The sequence below is a fragment of the Anopheles moucheti genome, chromosome X (genome assembly GCF_943734755.1).
Source record: "Anopheles moucheti chromosome X, idAnoMoucSN_F20_07, whole genome shotgun sequence".
In the NCBI taxonomy this organism is placed as follows: Eukaryota; Metazoa; Arthropoda; class Insecta; order Diptera; family Culicidae; genus Anopheles; species Anopheles moucheti.
The window spans coordinates 3,892,603-3,915,681 of record NC_069142.1 but is presented as its reverse complement, the minus strand read 5'-3'; the positions used below and the strand labels follow the sequence as shown (position 1 = coordinate 3,915,681).

Below are 23,079 nucleotides of genomic sequence, written 5' to 3'. Positions count from 1 at the left end.
ATTATAAATTTATTTTTTTTTCTCGGTGGTTATCTAAACGAGCAATTCATTGCATTTCATGCAATTGCATTGTATTTTTGCGTGTTTTTGAAACACATTTTGGTTGTCATTCAATGTAAGAAACTTGACCGGTGAAGTTGCTTTGCATCGTTTGAAGAATTGTATTTGCATTTTGTTTAAATATAAAGACGAAATTTGTACTTAAATTAAGGTTATCAAAAATTGTCGATAAACTGTAGTTAACACTAATATAATTTTGTTTTGCTGGACACAAGATCCAATCCCCCCCCCCCCCCCCCCCCCAATGCCAAAGTTGCCGATACAGACCGATTGCTCTTAGCAAGTGTGAGATTTACATTCACACTTGAATGCGCTTGGTGCAATGTTGCAATTGCTAAGAATGCTTTCCGTTTTTCTACATGTTTTAGGGGATGGTGGTGGCTTTTAAAACAAGCAACACAGACTTACAAAGTGACCGAGAGACTTGATTTAAAGTTATACTACAATAAACTAATATTACGCATTGATTGGACTTGAATGGCCTTTAAAGTCCGTGATTCAAATTTACGTTCGTTTTTCATTAACCAAGAGTTAAACCTTGATACCATCAGTACTTGTTTCTGCGTAGTGTTTGTCGAACGCCCGTGTGAAAAATGCGTACCAGGCAACTTCTGTTCTTTTTTTTATTATTAAATATTTGATTGTGTTCGCCCCGTAGTTTACGTTCCTTACCTCAGCTGAGCACTGGTGAGCTACTACTTTTGCGCCTAGTAATGTTATAAACCATATATACCTGGAGTAGTAGAGCAAAATGGCAAATACCAAAACAAGAAAAAGAAACATGCAAACATACGACGATACGGAAAACATAAATCAAGCAAAAACAACAAACAAAAAAAAAGTAATACAAATCACATACTAATCGTTTAATCTTTTAGCAAACAAATAAACCTAGTACCGGACAGGATGTGGTGCAAATAAGAAGGTCGTTGTGGACGCCTAAGATGATGAATGGAATTCTCCTGCAATAAAAACGAAAAAAAAAATACAAAAAATCGAAACATATTAACCGGATACCAACTAAATTGAGTGCGCTTTACTTATCGCATTAGAGCCAAGCAGAACAAAACAACCAGATAAAACCACATTTCCAACCCAATTGGTTCTGCAAACAAGAGAGATAGAGAAAAACATAATTGTGTGATACAGTGCTGCGAACAAACGATGATGCTGCTAATATGGTTGCAACAAGAACAAGAAGAGAGAAGAATATTAACACTAAAGATACACTCTATTGTTGCACACGACGACGTCGTGCAGGGCGAGGATGCTACCAAGGACGTATAAGAAGGTTAAGTAATCAAACAAGCTATATAAATACAATTACAACTCATAGCAAAAAAAAACAACAAAACAAAAGAACAAAACTCAATCGACATGTAAGTGTATTTATTACAAACTCCTCTTGACCCTTATCCGCTGGTTTGTGGCTAGGGTTCGCTACGCCCGCAAGTATGCAATCACTAGTTTTCATCGAACATCGAACGTGTATTGATTGCCGATCCGTTTTAAGTGTTTGAAAAGACACTGCCTTTGCGGGCTACCCGGTAGTCCACCTCACCCTGGCCCGTGGTTTACTGCAGGTGGTTGGGACGTATTCCAGGTGGTTGGGACGTTATGAAACGGGTATTGCATACCTTCAGGCGTGCAAGCAATAGGCACAAACCGAGCGCAAACAACCGCTGATCGGGGGATGATGATGAATTTATGCTACAAACTACTGATACTGCTGCAAAGGAAAACCCTAAGGGCTGCTGCTACCATACGCTGGATGAAGGGAATGGCTGGGGAAGGGGTGGTGCAGCTGCACCAAAAATGCTGCATAATGTGGGCAGCGTAAAACAAAACAACTGAACAGAAAGGAAGGGAATCGGGGGTAGAACATCCGTCAGGGAACAACAACCATCTGTCGAAAAAGTGATGATACTACCCCTATCCCCTCCCTCTAACCACCCCCATGCCCACCCCGTTACCCCTCCTGCTAGATTATCATCTTCAAACAGTAAAACACAAAATTTCTAACAGGGCTCGCGGCGATATTGATAAGCTGGGATGGTGTGTACGCTGTACGGCTCTTATATTTGTGAGGGCACGTGTGTAAGGGTTAAAGCCTGGAACAACAGGAGGCAAAACAAAACTAACAAACAAAAAAAACAGGCAAAATACAAGATGCGTAACGAGAACGAGTAACGGAAGGTGAAAGCAAGTGAAATAGATAGAGCGAGAGAGAAAGCGAGAGAAGGAAAAAGAGAGAAAAAGGAAAGGGAAAAAAGGGCTCGAACAAAATCAGAAAAATGATATGAATCGTGTTTTTTTTTCTATAAGTCAAATTGAATTTAAATTAAAATAAACAGAAAGGAAACCCGACCAGAAATGGTACAATTTTCTTTGTTTTTGTTTTGTATAAATTTAGATGATAAGTTTATTTATTATTGTTGGGGGGGGGCCTCTAATTTCAAAAACGATGAATTTGGGAGGCATTGATGCCCTTGAAATGACACACATTTTTTGGGGCCTCCAACACGGCGAGGCCCTAGGCGATCACCTACTCCGTCTACCGTTTGATCCGCCGTTGATCCCTTTTCTCAACTCATCCACGAATCCGAAGATAAAAATTTAACCATTAGTGTTTAGTGTCCAGCTTACAAGAGCTAGAGGCGCACACGGTTATCTCAGTCGTCATTGCATATTATTTTTAAGCGCTTTTCCTTTCGTCGAAGTCTCCGCGCATGCGATCGGACGCGCCAGAAGCGAGCAGTTTTGTGATTTCTGACACCAAGAGAGCATCCACGAAAGGAGATAACATCAATCTGATCCGCACAAGGATCCGCCATGTTTGTAAATGATGAGATTGATATCGCTTACTCACGTTATCATTCGCTTTGATGGTATTGATCAATGATCAGAATGAGAGATCTTCTACTATTGGCTATTAGTTACACATACTATCAAACAAGGGCCCTCTCCGGAGAGCGATCGATAGAGTAAATAGCTCAGTTACTGTGGGGAGAATCCTCCGTCTCATTTCATCCATCCAGTTCCTACAGTGCGTGTCAAAACTGTACAGCAGGTGAGTTTTTTAATTATCAGGAGTAGGAAACATATTTCCGAAGACATTATGTATTGTTTATTGTTCGGTTATTTCGCAATAATTATATCTCTTGTCGTCATGGAATGTCCAGGGGTTTAGAAGGATTCGATAGATACTATTTCAATACTCCTTATTGTTATTTGCATAAAAATAAACTTGGATGGAGTCATATGAGGTGCTAGAACATTTGGACGAACGGAAAGAGAGGAAAGATCAGTCGACGGATCAAGCGCAATGATCACTAGAGGGAAGGGTACGGCTATATGAAATGCCACCACGTGGTACGGAAATTTGGTCTACCTCTTCGTTGATCATGCTCTCTTGGTGTCAGAAACCAACAATTCCATCGTTTCTGAGCGTTTTCGACGGACGGATCGGCGCAAAATACGAAAGAGATGCAGGATCCGTTTTGCCTTTTCTCCCACACTCTCTGATGCGTTTGATAGGAATGTGAAAGGAATGTTCTTTTATAAAACCTTAATTCTCACATTCCGGTCACTAAAAGAAATTGAATTTATGGGTATAAATGGGTATGTGCTTTGCCTTGTTATCACTGACAACTATGAAAGTAAATAAACGTAAACATGCTTTGTTGCTGCATGCTATTCAGTGCGAGTGCCAATCTTCTTATTCAAATTGCTGAGCACATTTGGATTGGGTAACATTGCCAACCGCTTTGCTGCGCGTCACTACGCGAACTGTATCGTCCTTGCCAGAATGAACCACAAGGTAGGATGCATGTTGTCTTCTTTGACGATCACCAGTTGGTTTTCTAGGATACTGATCGACCATTGCAATACTTGGCTCGCGTCGTTTCATCCTGACTGTGCAACTACATGGAGGATTGATGTCGTTTCGGAACACGAGAGGTAATATCTAATGCTGGAGTGGAAATAGAACAAAATTGGGATAACTTTTATGGGCATATTGTCTACTCTAATCTCTATCTACTCTTTTCGTTCAAGTGTAACCTAGGACGACTGGTGGTAGTAGTTCTATAATACATGACGATATTCGTTGTTTACACATTGCTTCTATTACGCTCTGACATGTGAAAAATTATCAAAAGTAGTATTGCATTTTTGAAAAGAAAATTCGCAGAGAAAAGATCATAACAACCTCACTCTAATAATTTTTTTTCTCCATTAGGCATGAAATATATTTGCTCTAGTTACATTGCTTGTTTGCTACCACCAGATGTAGACATTGCAAAAACAAAACATCGAATAGGAAAACCAACAACAAAATGTTTACAACAATTTTAACAAGTTTCACCTGACCAACCGCAAGATTGTGTGTGATTATTTCAACCCCCAGCACGAAACCGCCAATTTCCACACTGTTGGACTCTCCTTTTACTCGCTGCTCTCTCAGTGGATCACTTTGGGTACAGTGTCCCTCTCTCTGGAAAACAGTAGTGTGCGATTTCGTTGCGGCTGGCGTTGGCAACAAAAAAAAACTAAATTGAAAATATATCAATTTGCATTAATCAATTATATCAATATGTTTGTATTCAAGCTTTGTATACAAACATTTTATATTTGACAATTTACATAATTTATTACTAAAAATTGTTTTTAATAATCCTTAAAATAAGCAAAAACATTTAGCAGATGGGTTGCTGTGAGAAGGTGTGCAGGATTAATTAGAAACTCTTTTATCTGATTTTTTATTTGATTCTAACTAGCAACTTTTGATTACGTTAAATGTGCTGTTTTGCTAGTTTTGCTCGCATCACGCATTATGATATTATTTTCACTCCGTTATTTCAGAGATATCTCAAAGAAGTAGTGTTGATTTAATCTAATTCGTATTCTTGAATGTGAATGAAACTTTGGTTTCAATTGAATCACGCCGAAACTCAGCTTAAAGTTGCAAAAACCTGGAAGGATTATTAACATAAATAAATCCTCAATGATTGGAGAATTCTCATAATTTCTCAAAGGTTCTTGAATGTCCTAGAAATCAGTCTGTTTGTTGCTTCTGAAATAAGGAATTTTATGCAAATGAAATATAAGCCAAAAACTGTCTAGCATCCGATTGCGTACACCTTTCGATTAATCTATGAGGGCTAATAGTACCTATTTTAATGATAATTCTGCAATCGTTGAGGAATGATGAATCTGTTATGTGAATATGATATGTGACTTTGATGTGTCGTTAGTTAATTTTAGATAAATGAAACTCCACTTTTGCCGTTGTTTTGGAAGCTACTGTAACACCCTTCAACTCCCCCGATTCGAGTATAGTGGTGCGAGCATAGAGGATTTTGGTGCATCGCTCACCGAATCGGGGACCGGGATGGTAACCGAGCATCACACACTTTACGTTATAGCGTCGTGTGAAGCAGTGCGGTGCGTACGGTGAGCTGTCAATAGACGTTTGGTGGTTACAGTGGTTGTGATACCTTTCGTGCTTGTCGATCCCGTCCGGGACCGGTTCATAACCCGTCCGGGAACATTGACGGTGCGTCCGTGTAACGTTCCAGGTGAGTTGAGCAATGATGTCTTCTGCAGGTCGCCGATAGTGTGGAAATGGAAATTGGAAGGTCAGCACCGACACAATGCGTTATATTGAATATGGAAGAACAAAACAAACCGACTAATTTGTGGAACTCGGTTGGGGTGAGAGTAACGAATCGTGCGGTGCCGTGCTGCTGCTTTTCTAAACAGTGAAATATCAAAATTCGTTCGTGTGAAGCACAAACCGCACAAGATGAAAAATTCGTCTAAAAATAGTGCTGGAAGTTTCGAACGCCAGGTTGTTATTATTCTAATGGAATAAAAACAGACGCACAGCAGAAAAAAAAACAACTGGTCGTATGCAATGCGGATAAACATTGCCGGTAGAGAGCTTTGGGTTTATCGTATCGGAGAAGTTCTCACACAAACGAGAGAGAGACACTACACCAATACGAGAGGAATGCTGAAGCCTTGCAGCGTATAGAACAACGTAGAGTGGTGACCATAGCACCTGTATCAGGTTCTATGCGTATATAATCCGCTAGGCTTCCAGATCTTGTAGATCTCTAGCAGGAAAAAAACGGTAAACATATCGTCATTTTGGGAAATAGACATAAATTCCTTTCTAACTTCTTGCATGTACGAGGGTGAACGAAACGTCACTATTTCTACTAAAGTCGATGCCTACCACACATCATCCAGTAAAGTCTCGGTAGCTAACCGCTGATAAGTATCAACCCGATACGTTGCATTTGCTGATCGTGATAAGGACGTTTCGGTCGAACCCGATGACGGGTTCGCCTATCCGGGGCTTACACAACGGCAACATGCAGTTGCGAGAGATGCTTTCTTTCATGATTCGAAATCAAACATGATTGTTCAGCATCCAGCCCGATGCGCGTAACGTTTGCCGTAACGTCACGCGCGCTCTCACACTCTCAGCATGCGGATAATTATGCAGTTTTGAATTGCATCAAACGATTGTGGTTGGCCCCACATCGGGTAATCAAAAGGCGGAAGCAAAGATTTTGCACGGTGCAGAAGATTTCCTTTTTGTGTGTTGCCGTTCATTGGCGTTTGCTGTATTCGGTAGGTGAAAGCACCAACAGCAACAACACCAAAAAAAAAAAACCCCTCCGACCAATTAAAATGGTCAAACCCGTGGAGTGTTGACCGGATGAACTTCGGTGTACACCTGCGGGTCGGTTGTGTGCGCTGTTGGGTAAAATGTTACTCCCAGTGGTTTTGCAAACTTCCCTTTTGAAGAGCGCCCTTCTTGACAGGTCTTGAGGGCAGGATTTGGAGGGTTGTTTACGCTTTCTCTTCTGCGGCAGGCAGGGCTGTACTTCGATCAGCGTTGCCTACCACAGTTGCGGAAAGTACCAACAACACCATCCATCCTCCAGGACCCCTTTAAACGAGGATCCGTTACGAAGAGACGAAACACTAAATCGGAGAAAGCGTTTTCTGTTCCACGCGTTGCCCAATGTGCCCCGTGCCCCATTAACGTCCTTTTGGTATTGATTTTTGCAGATACCCGGTACGGTAAAGTGCCGCGCAAATACTCGCCCAAGCCCAAGCACTGTCCCGCGTCAATCAAAACCAACTAAACATTGTCATCTGCGTGATCAACCGCCACCTCATCTTGTGGTTTGCAGCATGAACGAGTGGAACGAGCTGCTGAAGGCGGAACTGTTGCCACCGTCCGGCAGCTACCGGGCGGATGTGGACGGAGCGAGCGGCATGAAGTGTGGCCTGCTGCGGTCAGCTGTTGCTTCCTCCTTCGCACAGCCACTGGACGATCACGGGCTCTATCATCGGCACCCGCAGAAGGTAAGCTCCTATCAGGCATCGTATACGTACGCTCTGATTGAATTAGACGGCCTATAACGACAGTGGTGTGGTTGTTTGCTGATGGGAAGCAATTGCAGATCACGTTTTTAAGTGGCGCATTGCAGTGTCGCGTGATGAATCGAGACGGAAAATGGCCTCGAAATTTTTGGACACATACTAGCAATTCCACAAAAGCTGCTGACAGATATTAGAAGTGCAACGCAATGTTGCTGGTTTATTACAGAATTACTATCAGCCTAGAGATAATTGCAAGTTTTGTAGGCTCCACTGTTCTTAGAATGTTCAAGGCTCAGGGTTCTCGTCATAAGTTGTGACTGTTAGATAGAATACCATGAAAGAGTCCACAGAAGATATTCGAGGTATCGTAGGTATTTGAGACGAGTAATTTAATTAATAGTCTTCAGAATCATGTTTGGTTGTAAATAGATCAAGAACAGTAAAGAATTTCTAAAAATCCCCAAGGCTCTGAAGATTTATGTCTCTGAAGCCGATCCCCGGGGTGTATAATGCATGAAGGTGAACACGAAGCTGAAGGCGTGCTTTGCAACGTTTAAAAAACCTCAAGAAGCGACATACTCAATCAAAGAGAGACACCACGCGCAAGGGTGCCTGAAGTGCGCGCCTCCTCTTAATATCCATTGTTGAATAATTTACTAACCGATGCGCGATGCTGATTGGCATCAATTGGTATGGCATTATCGGGTTGAGACCGCAACAGTGTATCTTCCCGCTAAACACGCGTCAAAACCTTTGCTAGGTTGGTGACCAATGTTTGTTTGGATGTTGGAGTGTAAAGGCAAATAATGTTGCAGGATGTCTACATTACTGAATGTTTCAATGTGCAGTAGTACTAACTTCAAAAGACGCTAAACCGCTCCCAATCTTTCAGATGGATGCGCAGCTGCGTATATGAATTACGGTATTGATTGTCGTGTACTGGGGTGGGAGAAACTATTCGTTTAAAATGGGATCTCTGCACCAACCCCCCAATCGTTGGCAGAACCGGGGTGAGGCTGCCCGCAGTGGGAAAGCTGGATACCGGGACGGTTTTGTTTTTGTGCTGTTGCGATTTCTCTCGTCTTCCCGCGAAAGCTAAACTAACCGCACATCCACCTGGAGCCGCTCCCTCAAAAGCAAAGCCAAACAAACAGCGAAAACGTGCGCTCGCTCACGTGTTGCAAAATTTGCCACAATCGCATGCCTTTGCGCACACCGATTTGCGCACAGAAAACAAGATGGAGTCGTTTTGTGCTCCGTTTCCCCATCGACATCCAGCGCCAGGCTTTGCGGCCCTCGTGTGCACAGAAGTACACGCATCGCGGTGTGGTGATCGGCACGCAACAGGAAGGCGCGCAGAACGGGTGGCAGGAAGTGAGGAAATAATTTCTCTCCATTTCTTTCAGCCGCAACCGCGTCTGTAGGGCACACGCTGCTAAGTTTGCTTCTTTTCGTAGCTTAACTACCACAAATAGGTGCAGAACATATTGCCCCACAACCAAACAAGCAGAGAAAAATCCATTTGTAATTTGATGGTGCTGTTCCGTGACTCACGTGTCAAATCCACAGTCTACCGTTTATAGCCGGTATCGATTGCACATGAACGTCCAGTGTCACTAATTTGTGCTTCGATCGCACATTGATTACAGTAAGATTTGATAGTCCTCGTACGAAACGAAACTACTTAGATCTTAGGTGCCGTCGGAAGATTGATGTCCTATTATGCTAATTTGATTCTGTAATTGACTACCTGCGACTAAGGTTTTTTAGAACAATTTAGTACAATTTAGTACAATTTATTCTAGCAGTTCGTATCTTGATGGAGTCTTGTCATAACAATGCGCCCCAGAAATTCCCTGGTTAGGTTTTTATATGAAAATTCAATCGTTCAAAGATGACAGAATTCCTCAACCTATCTCCAGATATTATTATAATTATTATTATTTATTTCATCGGACATGCACGTGTCTTAATGAATACTTAGCTGGTAATGTGACAAAGAGACAACGGACCTAACAAGACGAGTTGGACATTGAAGGACAGAAACGGAGACGTTCGCGAAATGCCGGTTGGGAAATACCAAAATCATACACATTGTAGTTAGCATTAAAAACTATACCCGGTAATTTTTTGCATGTGAACGATCACCTTTTTTGTGTATTGGCACCATTAGAGCTGATTTCCAATAGCTGGGAAATATTCCCGTTTGATGAGAGGTGTTGTAGATGTTTGCTAAAATTGGAGCAATAGCATTGCGGCAGCGGACGAGGACGATAGCCGGAACACCATCTGGGCAAGTTGTTTATAAACGCGACCACTGTAGGAATGTCTATTTGTATATTATATCCTAGGCTGATACTGTAATACTCTGAGTACTCTGATCAGAGCCACTGGCAAAAAGGTACTTCGTCTTCGTTGCATTATTCCTCAAATCAAATCCATAATGCCGCGTGGAACAGGTAATGAGAATGGTACCGAACAGTCCAATTCGTCAATTGTTGTTAGACAGATAAGTACGCTAAACATAACAATATCTCCAGGGCATTCCCAATCCCCAGTTAATGGTTTCGACTTTTATGAATACCTGTTGCCATGTCCTGTACCATTCCACTTTCCCAGCTCTCCCGTACACCCTCATTAAAGCAACGACGTCTGGATGACGTTGCACATTCACTGAGCGCCATTTTATAAAGTTTGCAAATTTGCCTCACTTCGTCGAGTGCAGCACTTACGAGCCCCATGTGTGCAGAACAGTGGTAGCCGGAAGGCTAGATAGAGCGGGTTAATTTATTCGATTACATTAAATAAGAATTAAATGCCAACTTTGTAAACCGTTTTCGTGCAAGAGTGTTGCATGTTGGTTTGTCCGAATTATTTAAGGTCTCTCTAAGAGCGGCACCGGCAACTGACTTTTGCCGGTATGTTAAACATTCTATTTGGAACGCTGTACGAAATTTATGTTTATATATCTATAACGGCATGAGTTTGCACATTGATGTCACCAATTTCGGTCATTAGTTTTCTATGGGTGGAGGATCATTTTAACGCTCGCTTGAAGAGCTAACGTTTGCCAATTGGGTGTGCGGAAACGAACGCGTATTGTTTGGTTTTATCGATGGTAAATCGGGGACATCAAGCAGTAACTAACGCCTTTACCTTCTGGTGTGTTCGACCTATATGGAAATAATGCTGTGTGGCATTTTGTGCAAAGTACCCCTTCTTCTTTCGTTATGTTTGTCAGGAACCTATGAAGAACATGTTGGATGTGAGGTAAGGCCAAGGTGTATTAATTTAGAAGGTGAATTTTTATCGCTTTGGCTGGGAACCGCTTTTTGGTTATCGGTAATTTGATTATTATCGGATTATAATCGGACTATTATCAGACTATGATCGGACTCTGATTGGGCTCGTATTGGGGCTAAACACTAAACATGAAAACATGCACAATAATTCAAATAAACCATTTAAAGTTTGGAGACATTAGTTTAGTACAGATGCCTGCTTATTACTGATAAGTCACATTCTCCAAAAAGCGTCAACCTCAACAAACCCGACAGCACAAAGAGAAGAGTAAACATCAAATTAAGAAGAAGATCAAATTCTTGTAGAATACTTACCACTACTTCAAATGTTTACGTCGAATTCTAGGGTTTTGTTCCGTCGGTAAGTTCGCTGTCTTGCAAGATGAAGTCACCGGCTTTAGAGCCATCAATTCAACATAAAGGTGCACAAACAATGTATGTGACAATTGCTGTTCTAAGTCCCCTGTTGCATGAAGGTGAAGCTATCTTTACTGCCCGAAACATCTTTGCAATCGGGACGGTTACGAGCTGCGCGATGCAAAATGAAGAAATGCACAAGTAGGTCACAGCAATCGTATGTCTCCTCATTCCGTATCCCATTCCTGTTGCTGCGACAGATCGTGGCGTTTTGGTGTATGAAAAAAAAACCGGTATATACCCTCCATTCTCACAGCTTCCCTTCGTTTTCTTGCCGAATGAGGTCACCTTTCTATGTCGTCGATGCTTTTCGGTTGCATAATTATCGCCGATTATGAAACGAAACCAACTGGAATGAGGCTTTTGTTTTGGTTTTCTCCCCCTCATCACTGTGTATGTGTGTTATCTGGCGTATATGGTGTTATCATCTCAGTAGACATTTAGTGGAGAATATACTGTGGAGAAATTCGTACCGCAACTACTACTACTACTATCAGACATGCACGCAGGATATTGCAGAAATACAGCGGTGTATGTGTTTATCCCGAAACAATAACCAAACCTACGGTTGAAAGAGCACGGGCACCTCATATGCAGTGCGTCACGATCGCAATCATCGCCATCAAGGTCGGATTTATTGGTTTGTATCGCTGCGGAAAAGTTGCGTGATCCAGTGGTGCGCGTCACGACATACTAGGTTGCTCTATACACGTGCGCACAGTTATTCCTCATGGTGTGCGTAAAGCGGTTATTTTTGCCCGAAAATGTTTTCCCAATCAAAACGGCGGCCGGCGAAATGGCGGAAACGCCGAAATCGTTGATCAGCGATCCGCAACACACACAGACAGAAATGTGATGTGTACCAATCGGGCAAAAACAAAAAAAGCACGAACGAACTATTCTCCCTTTTCCACGCAGAGCCCCCAAACGGTTAGGCGGATTGTTTTGGGTTTGCAGAAAATGTTGTAAATGTCTTGTTTTACATCGATGGTTTGGTTGGTTATTAATTGCAGCTGACGAAAGCATTCCTTCCTTAATGTGCTGGCGCAATGAAACGGAGCTGCGCATTAAAGTTGACCTTTTTACTGTCTTTATGCTTAAAGGATCTGGATACCAGAAACGAAATAATCGATATTAAAGAGAAAAACAGACAGCGACAGACGAAACAATTTGGCGAAGTCACCAACCTTTGCATGTGGCCTACTTTAACACCGTGCAACACCACCACATGTGACCCAATTCCTGTTCGGCTTACTCGCAACAAGAAACAAAACCAAAATACGCTTCCCCACCAACCGTGACAGAAAAGCGCGAGATCAAAGATTGCTGTCGAAACAAGAGGGGGGAATTGGAATCTGTGGAACTCTTTTTGCAAAACATTCCCTGCCTCGAGGCTTCCTTCACGACTTCTGGGCTTTAAAATGCATCTGTGTCACACCAGCGAGTGAGATAACAGGGTTTTACCCCGGACTAACACATTAGGCGCACAATACATTGCGTTCCCCTGTTGTGACACTGCAGTGTCAGGTGAGAGAGCTGCAGGACGCACGACAGGTCGATCGAGCCCCCAAAAACAGTTGTCGGAGTGCGTGGGACCGAGATGTTACGCAATCGTATCGAAGCCGAATATAAACAAAACAAAGCCTTTGCCCAAAGGGAGTGAGTTTGCCGTGAGCTCGGCGTTCTCTCACGCGAGTGCATTTTACTCTCTTACCGTGAAATCACTATGCACTGATCACGCTTCTCACTGCAGTGAGTAGTGCACTCACTATCACTCTCACGTCTCACGCACCTTGCAGATGATCATGCTCGCGGGTAGCATCTTGTGCGAAAAAGTTGGAATGAGAAGTTTAGAAGCAAAAGCAAACTCATCCAACTGTGACGACATCTCTCATCAGCGGCAGCTTCATTTTCCAGCTCCGACACCGAGCGGCAATGTGAAAGACAACACTGCCAGCGTCAGAAACCCAACAGCCACACAATACCTGCACAAAGAAAGCGATTTGCCCACCGAAGCTGTATATCGATTGCCACACCGAAGCATAAATGGACGGTTGGAGATTTTTGCAATTAGCGCCATGGAAATGGTAGTGGCGCACCGCAACTCAACAATCGTCCAACCACTTCGCCCTATCCACACCTCGGTAACGCTCCGCAACGTCCTGAGGCTTTTTTTTGTTGTTCCAAACGTACCTCCAGGCTCAATGGATGGTTGCAATAACGTGCGGTGGTGTTTCCACGGGCCACTATGTGCTACCGGCACTAACAGTGGCACGAACAAATAGGCACCAAGGTAGACAGAAGGCGGACGTCTTAGCACATATTGCAAATGGATCGCGGGTTTGATGGGGATGTTGTGTTACCGTTTACCACCATTTGTATGGCGCTTGATTGTGTGTGATTTCTGTTGTTGTCGGTGCTGGCATTCTTCCGCTATTGTGAAGTGATGGTAGTAGACTGACGTCCCCTACCGAGAGAAGGGCTGTCCATTCTTCAGTTTTAAGACCGGTTCCTGAGCGTGTGCTGACGTCAAGAAGTTAGCACACACAGCTAAAGTAGTAATTAACCAAGGGCTACTGGATGTGAGCATTCAAAACAGATCGAGAGAAAAAAACAGCTTTGGAGGACCTAGACATGGATGGGGGCTGTTGATATAGTCAGGTTGAGTTTTAGAATTCGTTGAGTTCTAAAAGTTAAACTACACTCCAATCTTTTAATTCACGTGCTATAATCTATTTGCCATATGGTATTTGAGTGCTATCGAGACTGAGCTATTGAGCTTTTCAACATAGCAAGGAATGAACCTCTGGAGCTTTCGTCTGTCTATCTAGTGATCTTGCACGGTTAAAAAACAAAAACTCGTCTAAGAAACGTGCAGTAAACCCAGCTAAACCACAGATAGGTGGTTGAACCTTAAAGAGGACCGGTTTTTCAGAGTCAGAGTCAACGTCCAATAGGGCACGAACACTTCTAGTTTACTGAGACATGAACCGTATCCTAAAGTGATGAAATTCTTGTGACAGATATGAGTTCCAATGTTTTTCGTCCTTCGAGGGCCTGCTGCAATCAACGGCAGCAAGGGTAGTCAACGACCCAATCAAGGCCAAGTACATAGGAGGCGTGACCGCTCTAAACTAAGATGATTGTATGGGGTTGTTTTATTGCTCAAGCTAACGGAGCCGTGATGCATTATTGAAGAGAGGAGCCACATAATTCTGAACATCTGAAGCCTGGACGAAAATGTACTTGAAAAGCCATTCGAAATTTATTCTTCCTTTTTGTTCTCCATTTGTCTAGATTAGGGGTCTTCAACTACTACTGTAGTACTTGCGAGCCATTTACACAGAGGCAGGAGGCGTTGGAGACCCCTGATTTAGACGAATGCGTATTCGATCATTGATCTGGTGATAATTGTTTTGAGTATTGCGAATTCTCTAAATGATTTGGTAGGCAGTTCAAGATGATATAGTAATCTCGACTTTCCAGGGACTTTACTAAGCTACGGGTATAACTCACACATCTAAATTCCGGCTGAGTCCAATGTTAGTTATCAACCCACACCCGACGGATCTTTCGGTAAACCTTTACTACTATATACAATCGAAAAAGTGGCTCTGATGAAAATTAAACACAACAATTTCGCGGAATGAGATGCTGCAGTTGTGCAAAAACGAACGCCAACACGATCTTAGTAGCGCCAAACAACGTTACGATGCGCTGTAATCAAGCGGACCACTCCTCCACACAGCCTGACCTGAAACTGATTTCGGTTTAAAAATTCATTGGCCTTCACCCGGTTTTTGGAAAGCGGTGGTGGCCGTTTCCGCGTCATCCGCGGTGCAGACCGAGACAAATACGAGACCGAGACACGGCGCACGTCGTTGAAAGTGAGCGCGTGACCTTGCCGTCCGAACGGTTCGACGCCTTTCTTCGCGTAGGGCATAAACGGGGGCCCGCGCGTGTGTGTGTGTTGGTGGGTGTCGTAATCAATGGCGTTGATACGCAATCAAACATTCGTTACCTGCCATATTGCCGGATGGGGAACGATGTATATGGTTGGCTGGAATATTTTAGCCTTTTTAGAGTCTGCTATATGCAGCATGCGTACCGGTTCCGTTAAGAATGACTTTAGTTGTAACACTCAATCATAAAAGAGGGTGACACGGATGCAAAGCAGAAGATAACACCAAGTTTAGCTGTGAAAAAGCTCAACGGGACTAAACGAATCCATCTCACGATCGGTGAATCCCCGATAAAGTGTCTCGCACAACTTCTCACCGATGCCGATATCCCTTCCTTGTAAAAGCATACCACCCTCCCCCCCCCCTCCCCCCTTCTTCCTGAACTCCCCACCCCCGGTTTCGAACAAGATTTTGCGTACTCTGCGTACCCCCTCTCGTAGCAGTTGATTTGTTCGCTTCGTCCGCTGTTTGCATGCGTTTGCTGTTCGGCTTTTTGTGTGTGATGGCGGTTTTCATCACAATTTCCCAGTCATTTACCGTTGGCGTGTTGGTCAGGTAACGTCTGGTTTGCGTCGGTCTGCTGCTTCGATTCAGTTGCGTGCCGTGCGTGCGCAACAGCAGCTGTGCCTTCCAGGAGTGCCTTGCATTTTTTTTGCCGGAGGTTGGCTTTGCCAAAAATCTGTTAGCAACGTATTGTGTCTGTGCGTGGATTCCGGTGCTCGTATGTGAAGAATTTGGATTCGATGCCGTCAATGGAGAAGTTTTTTAGTGTAAGTTTGCTTTCCATCCCATCCTTTCGTCGGAGCGTTCCATTCAAAGGTGTTGTTAAAGTAGTGATGTGTTAATGTGTGCGATCGAGCCTGTGCGGACGTAAAGTGTCCTGGAACAAGGACATCCTTGAGAGCCTTCTCAATTTAGCAGCACAACAAGATAAAGAAAGAACTGGCTGAAAGACGTAGAATACATCGGCATGTGTAAAGGCCTGTTTCGACGGTTATCTTGCTGCTACCTTGCCTTATTCTACATCTTAGGCTGCTGGCAGGGAGTTGCAGATGAAACAAAACAGCAACTCAACTACCATCAAAAGAAACCAAATTATCTCACAATAGCAAAACAAACCCCACACGTGAACAGATTGCTACACGTGCAGACGTACGAGCATCATCCGATCGGTGCCCAATCCGACATGCAGCTGGCGGCGACTAGCAACATCTAGTAGCGCAACCAGCATTAGCAACAGCAGGGAGTCGCGAATGGTGCAATTCCATCTCTGGGAATGCTTTGGTGCCGTTTGGTGTGGAGCAAGTGCTCGTGTGTTGGACGTTTGATGAATGTGATGTTTTGTTGTTTGCATTGATTGAGCGATGAGAATGAAAAATATCAACACGACTCGTTGCGGCAAACGCCATCAGTGAAAGAGAGATAACTCGCTAACAACATCAACAGCAAGTGTGGATGGAAATTAAAGCAATAACTGGGTGTTTAAATAGCTTCACATTTCATAGCACCCTGCCAGCACCCTAATGGACAACCCTCGAAAAAGCTGCTTCCATAAACAGTAAACTGTAATGCTTCCGCGTAGCTACCGGTCGGTAAATGTTGCACCACCTGTGGAAGGTTCAGGTGCTGGGCGACACCTACCGAGTCCAACCGGTGGCGTATGTGGCATAAGTGCAACTCGTACGTAGAGTGTTCAGTTGCTGATGATTCAGCAAACCGGAATGAATAATTTCGTTATAAGTTCTTGGTGTTTGGAGCCTTTCTCGTCGCCCTCTTGTTTACATCGTTCGAGTGCAATGACATCGTCGAATTAATGGAGTCAGAACAGATTGAAACGGAATAGAAGAGTTGATGTTTTTTTTTCTCGGGATTTGAATAACATTCACATGAGAGACTCCTTTGAAAAGATTCATTAGGCACCACACTAGTTCTAGCAGATATAGCCAAACAAATAACTTACATCAACCAACCATTCTCTGCCCTGATTTCCCTTCTAGGGCATTGCCAACCCACCGGTATTGGAGGATGCCACGGAAAAGCACGGTTCATCCTCGGAACTGACACCAGTCGGATGGCGTGAGAAGGTAGTTGCCTACGATGACGCACCGGAGCATTTGCGGTTCAACCCATTCATCCGTACCGGCTACCGTACCTATCTGTCCGCGCGCCTATGCCTGGAGAGTATGTTCTGGTGGACGAACGAGACGGTCAACATCTGGAGTCACATACTCGGACTGTGCGTGTTCCTGATACTCGCGTACTACGATACCGCCATGCTGCAGATACAGGCCACCACGGTCGACAAGGTGATCGTCGGTATGCTGCTGCTCAGCTTCCAGCTCTGTATGATCTTCTCGTCGATCTATCACACGTTCTCGTGCCACTCGGCGGACAGCTACGACCGGTTGCTCGCGTTCGACCTGTTCGGCATCGCCCTCTCACTGCTGGCCATCTTCATGAGCGGTATCTACTACGCCTTCTGGTGCAATCAGGTATGACGGACACAAAACCCTAAAGACCGCCAAAACTTCGACTACTCCTTGTCTCCTTTTCCTCCTATCATTTCGATTGAAGCCTTTGCGCGACTTCTACATGATCACGATCGGGGTCATCTTTGCCGCGGCCATGGCCCTGCAGATCCCACAGCTGAACGTGCACTCGAACGTGAAAATGTTGGCCTTTGTTGCCTGGGCCGCGTACGGTGTCGTACCCACGCTGCACTGGTACTTCGTTATGGGCGGGACCGAAAGTACGATGGTGAAGGTGAGTGTATTCAATATTCGGCGATGTCGGCAGTACGTGTCCGGCCACGATCACGTACATTGCTTGCTCGATGCGTAACAAAACAAATACCTTGAGCTAGTGGCTAGCAGACAGCGAAGTTCGTGCAGACACTTTGGGCGGCCGATCAATGTCATGTTAGTAACAGCCACTACCTTCAGTGTCACATTGGCACACTTGATTAGAAAAAGCCACATACACACATCCTACGCGCGCCTAACAGTATGCAATCCGTTTCGCATTAGACGATCAATTATAAAACGACTCTTTTTTCGACTTTGTTTTAGATCTTCATTCCGCGCGTTGCCGTGATGTACGCGTTGTCTGGCTTCGCCTTTTTGATATACGTTGCCAAAATTCCGGAACGTTGGTGCATCGGTTGGTTTGACTGCATTGGACATTCGCACAACTTGTGGCATTTAATCGTGCTGGCGGCATTGTGCTACTGGCACAACAGCGGTAAGTCCTTTCTTCACTATTTCTGCACGTCATTTCCCGCTCTCCCGCTTACATCTTTTCGAGCGTACTGCTTCGGTGTGTGCTGCTGTGTTTTCTCAACCCAAACCCAAATAATAACCCATCACAAACTGTGTTTTGTTTCGGTTTTCCGTTAACCAATTGAAGAATTAGAAAGACAAAAATAATTTAATTTTACATCAAGCTCATGTATGCGGTTAATTTTGTTGTTGTCTTGCAATATTATTTCATGCAGCATGGGTTTCGCATGATTCGTTGTTTTATTACATCCATTTAACATTAAGAAGTTATTGTAATCTTTCTGCTGCGAAAGCGATGTTTCGATATTTTTTGTCCGCTTTAGACTTTTAACACACTGTGATGTGGTTTGTCGTGTTTCCCATCCTCCCAAAGTATGGTTGGAACCAATGTTCAGAAACTAACACCTCCAAAACCTCAGCCTTTAGTAATCCTTCACCCGTAAAGTGTTGTATACCTGCGCATATGATCAATAGCTCTCCTAGATTGCGTAAATACGTTCGTGTTTTTAAACAAATCCGAACACTCTCCTTCCATCACCGTACATTTTCAACAGGTCTTGATTTTGCTAACTTCCTCATCGAAAACGGTTGCGTTAATGATAGAGCCAAATGTTACGCACTGACCGTAAGCGATGGTCACTAGTGAACCGGATTCGGCTGCTCTGACAATGGGTGAATCGTGCCGATTCATTTGTCGGAACGCGGAAAGGCTGTCCAATTTTTCCAATTACACACAAAAAAAAAATGAAACTATAACCCAAGTACCCCTGTAATCCTCCTATCAATATCCCTGAGCTGTACATTTGGGAAAGGAAAGCATTAGGTTGCAATGGCCCTTGCTTGTGATCCGTACCGTTCCAAAGATTGCTTTTGTTATATTTTGTTTTCCGCTGTTCTGCGTTATTAACAAGAAAAAAAGGAAGGATTTAGTCTTTGTTCTATACTCTATAAAAACACTCACCTCCTTCTTTTGCGCTAGCTTTATTTATTTACTCTGTTTGATTTTTCTACTGAGTTATGGTTTGGTTTTGGTCAAATAAAATTTCGAACGAATAATGGCATTATTACTACCGCTGACGATGTTCTGACAGGTTTTTAATGGAACTGCACCTGAAGATATGCAGTAATTAGTATTTTTTCATTTCGGATATCAAGAGAACTTTGAAAAACAAGAAGATAGCACTATGTATCGCATGATCGTTAAACATGACGGCCACTCTAACTGTTGCGTACGCGGGCTGCGTCGCACGTCTTCGACACTCCTGGCTGTCGCTTCATGCGATAGCCTGTGGATGTGATCGTGTCGGCGGTGACGTACGCCGACGACGAAGGATGCCGAAGCAGCAGGGTCATCGTCACGGGATGGTCCCGGTGACGCTCCCAGGGGAGTCGGTTTTGAACCATACAGGTACGTGATCACGTACCTGTCTCGCGATACCAAATGAAATCGTTTTTTTTTATAATAAATTATCACCATAAGTTTTAAAACGTAATTCGTTTACGTCCTGTGTGTGCGGGTGTAAAGAGAGCCCGAAATCGTTCCCCCACACGCGGACGTAACACTAACTGTACCCCCCGTAGCAAGGACTCGTTGTTAATGTGGATAAAATTGATTCCACCTAGTAATTCGTTACGCCAAGCAGACGAGAAGCACTCAGTCATTTGAGGCGGATCGTTAACTTCAGTACAGTGCGTAGCATAACTTTACATTTGCTCGTCTTTTTGTCTCACAATTATTTACTCTCTTTGAAAGCGTGTAATACTAACCGCCAATAGCTGAAAAGGGGGGATTTTCTATTGAACATTTCATTGTGAAAAAAGAGAGTGATGTGAAACAGTGATGCGCGAAAAAAAAAACATTTCCATACCCTTTTCTATTACACCTTTCACCCCAATTAATCTATAAAATTGGAAATAAAAGTGGCAGTTTCATACTTGTAGGCAAAAATAATTTATATCAGTTGAGTAAAAACTATAGGGATTAGAATTAATGACTAGGGTTATGACAAAATGGTTTGTTTGCCGCTGGTTAGCAAAACAGAATCATCCTTTTGTGTTTTCTTTTTTGCGCTCTGCGATTTTTTCTATTGTTATGCAAGCGATCATCACATGATCCATCTCGAGACATCAGGAATTGCATCACACACATTTGCATGTTTCATTTTTTTTAAACAAACCTTTCCAACCAAAAAAAAAAAAATCAAAACCAAATTTTTAAACCTAAAAACCAACCCAAGCATTTGTACATTAGTCGTATTGTGTTTTTACTAACCATACAAAATGCGCATGTATGCCTCCTAATCGGGGTTAGACGGGAACAGCGGAAATGGGAATGATTGGGGTGAGCTTTGCGGAACAACAACCATTGTAACCACGAACCTTCCCTCTTCCCCAACTCTTCTGCCACCTTCCCCCTCCGCACTGCCCTGCAATTTTCCTATTCCTATCCTATCTCTTTTCCTTGTCCTCGTGGAGCTGTTCAATCTTGTAATTTGTGAATAATTCGTTTGCCACTACAACGGATCCGTTTTGTTATTTCCTTTACCATGTCTTTCCGCCGTTATAACCTCCGGAACCTTCCACCCACACACACGCACACTCCCTTTTCGATCCTCTGCCCCATTCCACCTCGCCGCACCGACAACTGGCCGCCATTGCCGCATCGAAACGCAGGCATGAAGTATGTAGAGTTCCGGATGACACATGGATGCTCCGCCGGCGTCCAGTACGCGTAGTGGAGCTGCAGCTGCTCGATATCCGTGTCTTGATGCGCTTCGCGGACTGCGAGAGTGTAGTGAAGGCGCACACCAAACAGTACCGATCTGGAATGGGGCAAGCAGTACGGCAATATAGAAGATGCTTTGCGGTGGCTAGCATCTAACATCTAGCAAGCGTAGGGAACCATCGCAGTCAGACGGCATTCCAGCAATTCCAGCAGTGGAGAAGGCGCAGACCGACCGAGCTTTTAACCGACTAGGCTGCTCTAGAGGACGCTCTAGAGTGATCGCATCTAGTTCAACGAGCTAACCGAGGCTATCCTACCTCTTCTCCACGGTGGCCGCGCCACACCTTGGCTTGCAGCACCACCAGTAGTTGCGCCACGTCCGAACGGTCCTCTATTTCCCAGCATCAAACGGGTTGCATCACCTCACCGGGGCTTCGTGTAGCTGTTCAACCTCCTCCGAAGCACCGCTGCAAGGGGAGAAAAAAGGGATGAAAACATACAGGTGTGAAACGGATAACGGGCAGGGTGTGAATGAAGCCTACGCTCCAATGGGAAACCCTTTCCAAATATGCGTCTGAATGGAAATTCGTGGTGGGAGCCGTATTAAATAGTGACGAGTATATCGGTAAAGTGTCTTCACGATGGCGAAGACATGTACTACGCACAGGCTCTACGGAGGCTCTAGGATATTTGTTGTTGTAGCCAACCCTTCTAGCGGACACTAGCAGAGACTGAGCAGAGGACAATAAACAATAAACAGAAGGATCGTTGCCTTTCTGCGAAAGGCTAAGCATGCAAAACCATCTGCATTCCATCGTGCGGAACGTATCACCATGGAGACGTTGAAGATGGGTGTACAAAAAAGCGAAAGTGAGACAGAAAAGCAGCATCGTGATATGAGCGCAGTAAGAGCATGTAAACCAAACGGAACGAAATTTAATAACTAATTACAGTGGAAATAAGTGTGAGGGAGGGGGGGGGGGGGGGGGTGCAGACTGCCGAAATCAGTTCGGGGGTTCGTAAGAGGATAGTGTTTAATTGTACATTTTTAGAGTCTTAGTAGGTTAGTATGTAAGTGCAACGGCAACACACAAATGTACATGCAAACACAAGCGATCTTTTTTTTTTAGAATGAATCACAAAAAGGATACCAGCACGCACACAAGTATGCCAAAGTCGGGTGGCTTAACAGGATTGCTCAATTATCTTAGTATGACGCAAGGTTCCAGGAGACGAGAATGTCAAGTATATACACATGTGAGGCTATGAGCAAGGATTAGAAAGCAGAGGAAATGTGTGTATGTTATGAGGGGAATAAGTGACCACCATTCTGGATTGTTTTTGGTCTCGTTCTTAAAAATATGTACACAGTGTTATAGCTTTTATACTGCAAAACAAAAGCTAGTATGAGAAATTAAAAGTTTAAAAATGTTGTGACGAAACTTGGGAGTAGATATTTCACAATGATCCGAAATCCAGATAAGTTTCCTGTTTCATCTTGAGTATGGTTGGTGATCTTTTCTCTCTTTCCGTCCGTCCAAACAGTACAGTGCGTACCATAACGGTACACAAGTTCATTTTTATGGAAATACCAATGTGATACATTTAATGAATATATTTATTTATGGAATCCTTTCAAACCCCCGGACATTCCATGACGACAAGAGATATGAATATTGGAAAATAACCGAACAATAAACAATACATAATGTCTTCGGAAATAGTGGCACTCCATGTTTCCTACTCCAATTAATTAAAAAACTCACCTGTTGTACAATTTTGACACGCACTGTAGGAACTGGATGGATGAAATGAGACGGAGGATTCTCCCCACAGTAGCTGAGCTATTTACTCTATCGATCGCTCTCCCGAGAGGGCCCTTGTTTGATAGTATGTGTAACTAATAGCCAATCGTAGAAGATCTCTCATTC

At 43.7% G+C, this 23,079-nt stretch overlaps 1 protein-coding gene across 2 annotated transcripts; it reads left to right on the top strand.

Annotated features, from left to right (window-relative positions):
- The first annotated feature begins 5,496 nt into the window (after window positions 1-5,496).
- Window positions 5,497-22,098, top strand: LOC128306812 (progestin and adipoQ receptor family member 3). Of its 2 annotated transcripts, none has more exons than XM_053044430.1 (6): window positions 5,497-5,639; window positions 7,147-7,446; window positions 17,143-17,637; window positions 17,720-17,908; window positions 18,214-18,385; window positions 21,097-22,098. In XM_053044430.1, the coding sequence occupies exons 2-6, from the start codon at window positions 7,273-7,275 to the stop codon at window positions 21,156-21,158; spliced, it is 1,092 nt and encodes a 363-aa protein (XP_052900390.1). In that variant the 5' UTR covers window positions 5,497-5,639; window positions 7,147-7,272; the 3' UTR covers window positions 21,159-22,098. The 2 variants fall into 2 exon arrangements, with proteins under 2 accessions (XP_052900390.1, XP_052900389.1); XM_053044429.1 differs by lacking the exon at window positions 21,097-22,098 and adding an exon at window positions 18,978-19,066.
- Window positions 22,099-23,079: the final 981 nt, after the last annotated feature.

Bases quoted from the DNA above. Each gene is read 5' to 3' on its own strand.
- LOC128306812 (XM_053044429.1), top strand. From the start codon at position 7,273: ATGAACGAGTGGAACGAGCTGCTGAAGGCGGAACTGTTGCCACCGTCC. The intron at 7,447-17,142 runs GTAAGCTCCTAT...TTTCCCTTCTAG, and splicing joins ATCATCGGCACCCGCAGAAG to GGCATTGCCAACCCACCGGT. The intron at 17,638-17,719 runs GTATGACGGACA...TTTCGATTGAAG, and splicing joins ACGCCTTCTGGTGCAATCAG to CCTTTGCGCGACTTCTACAT.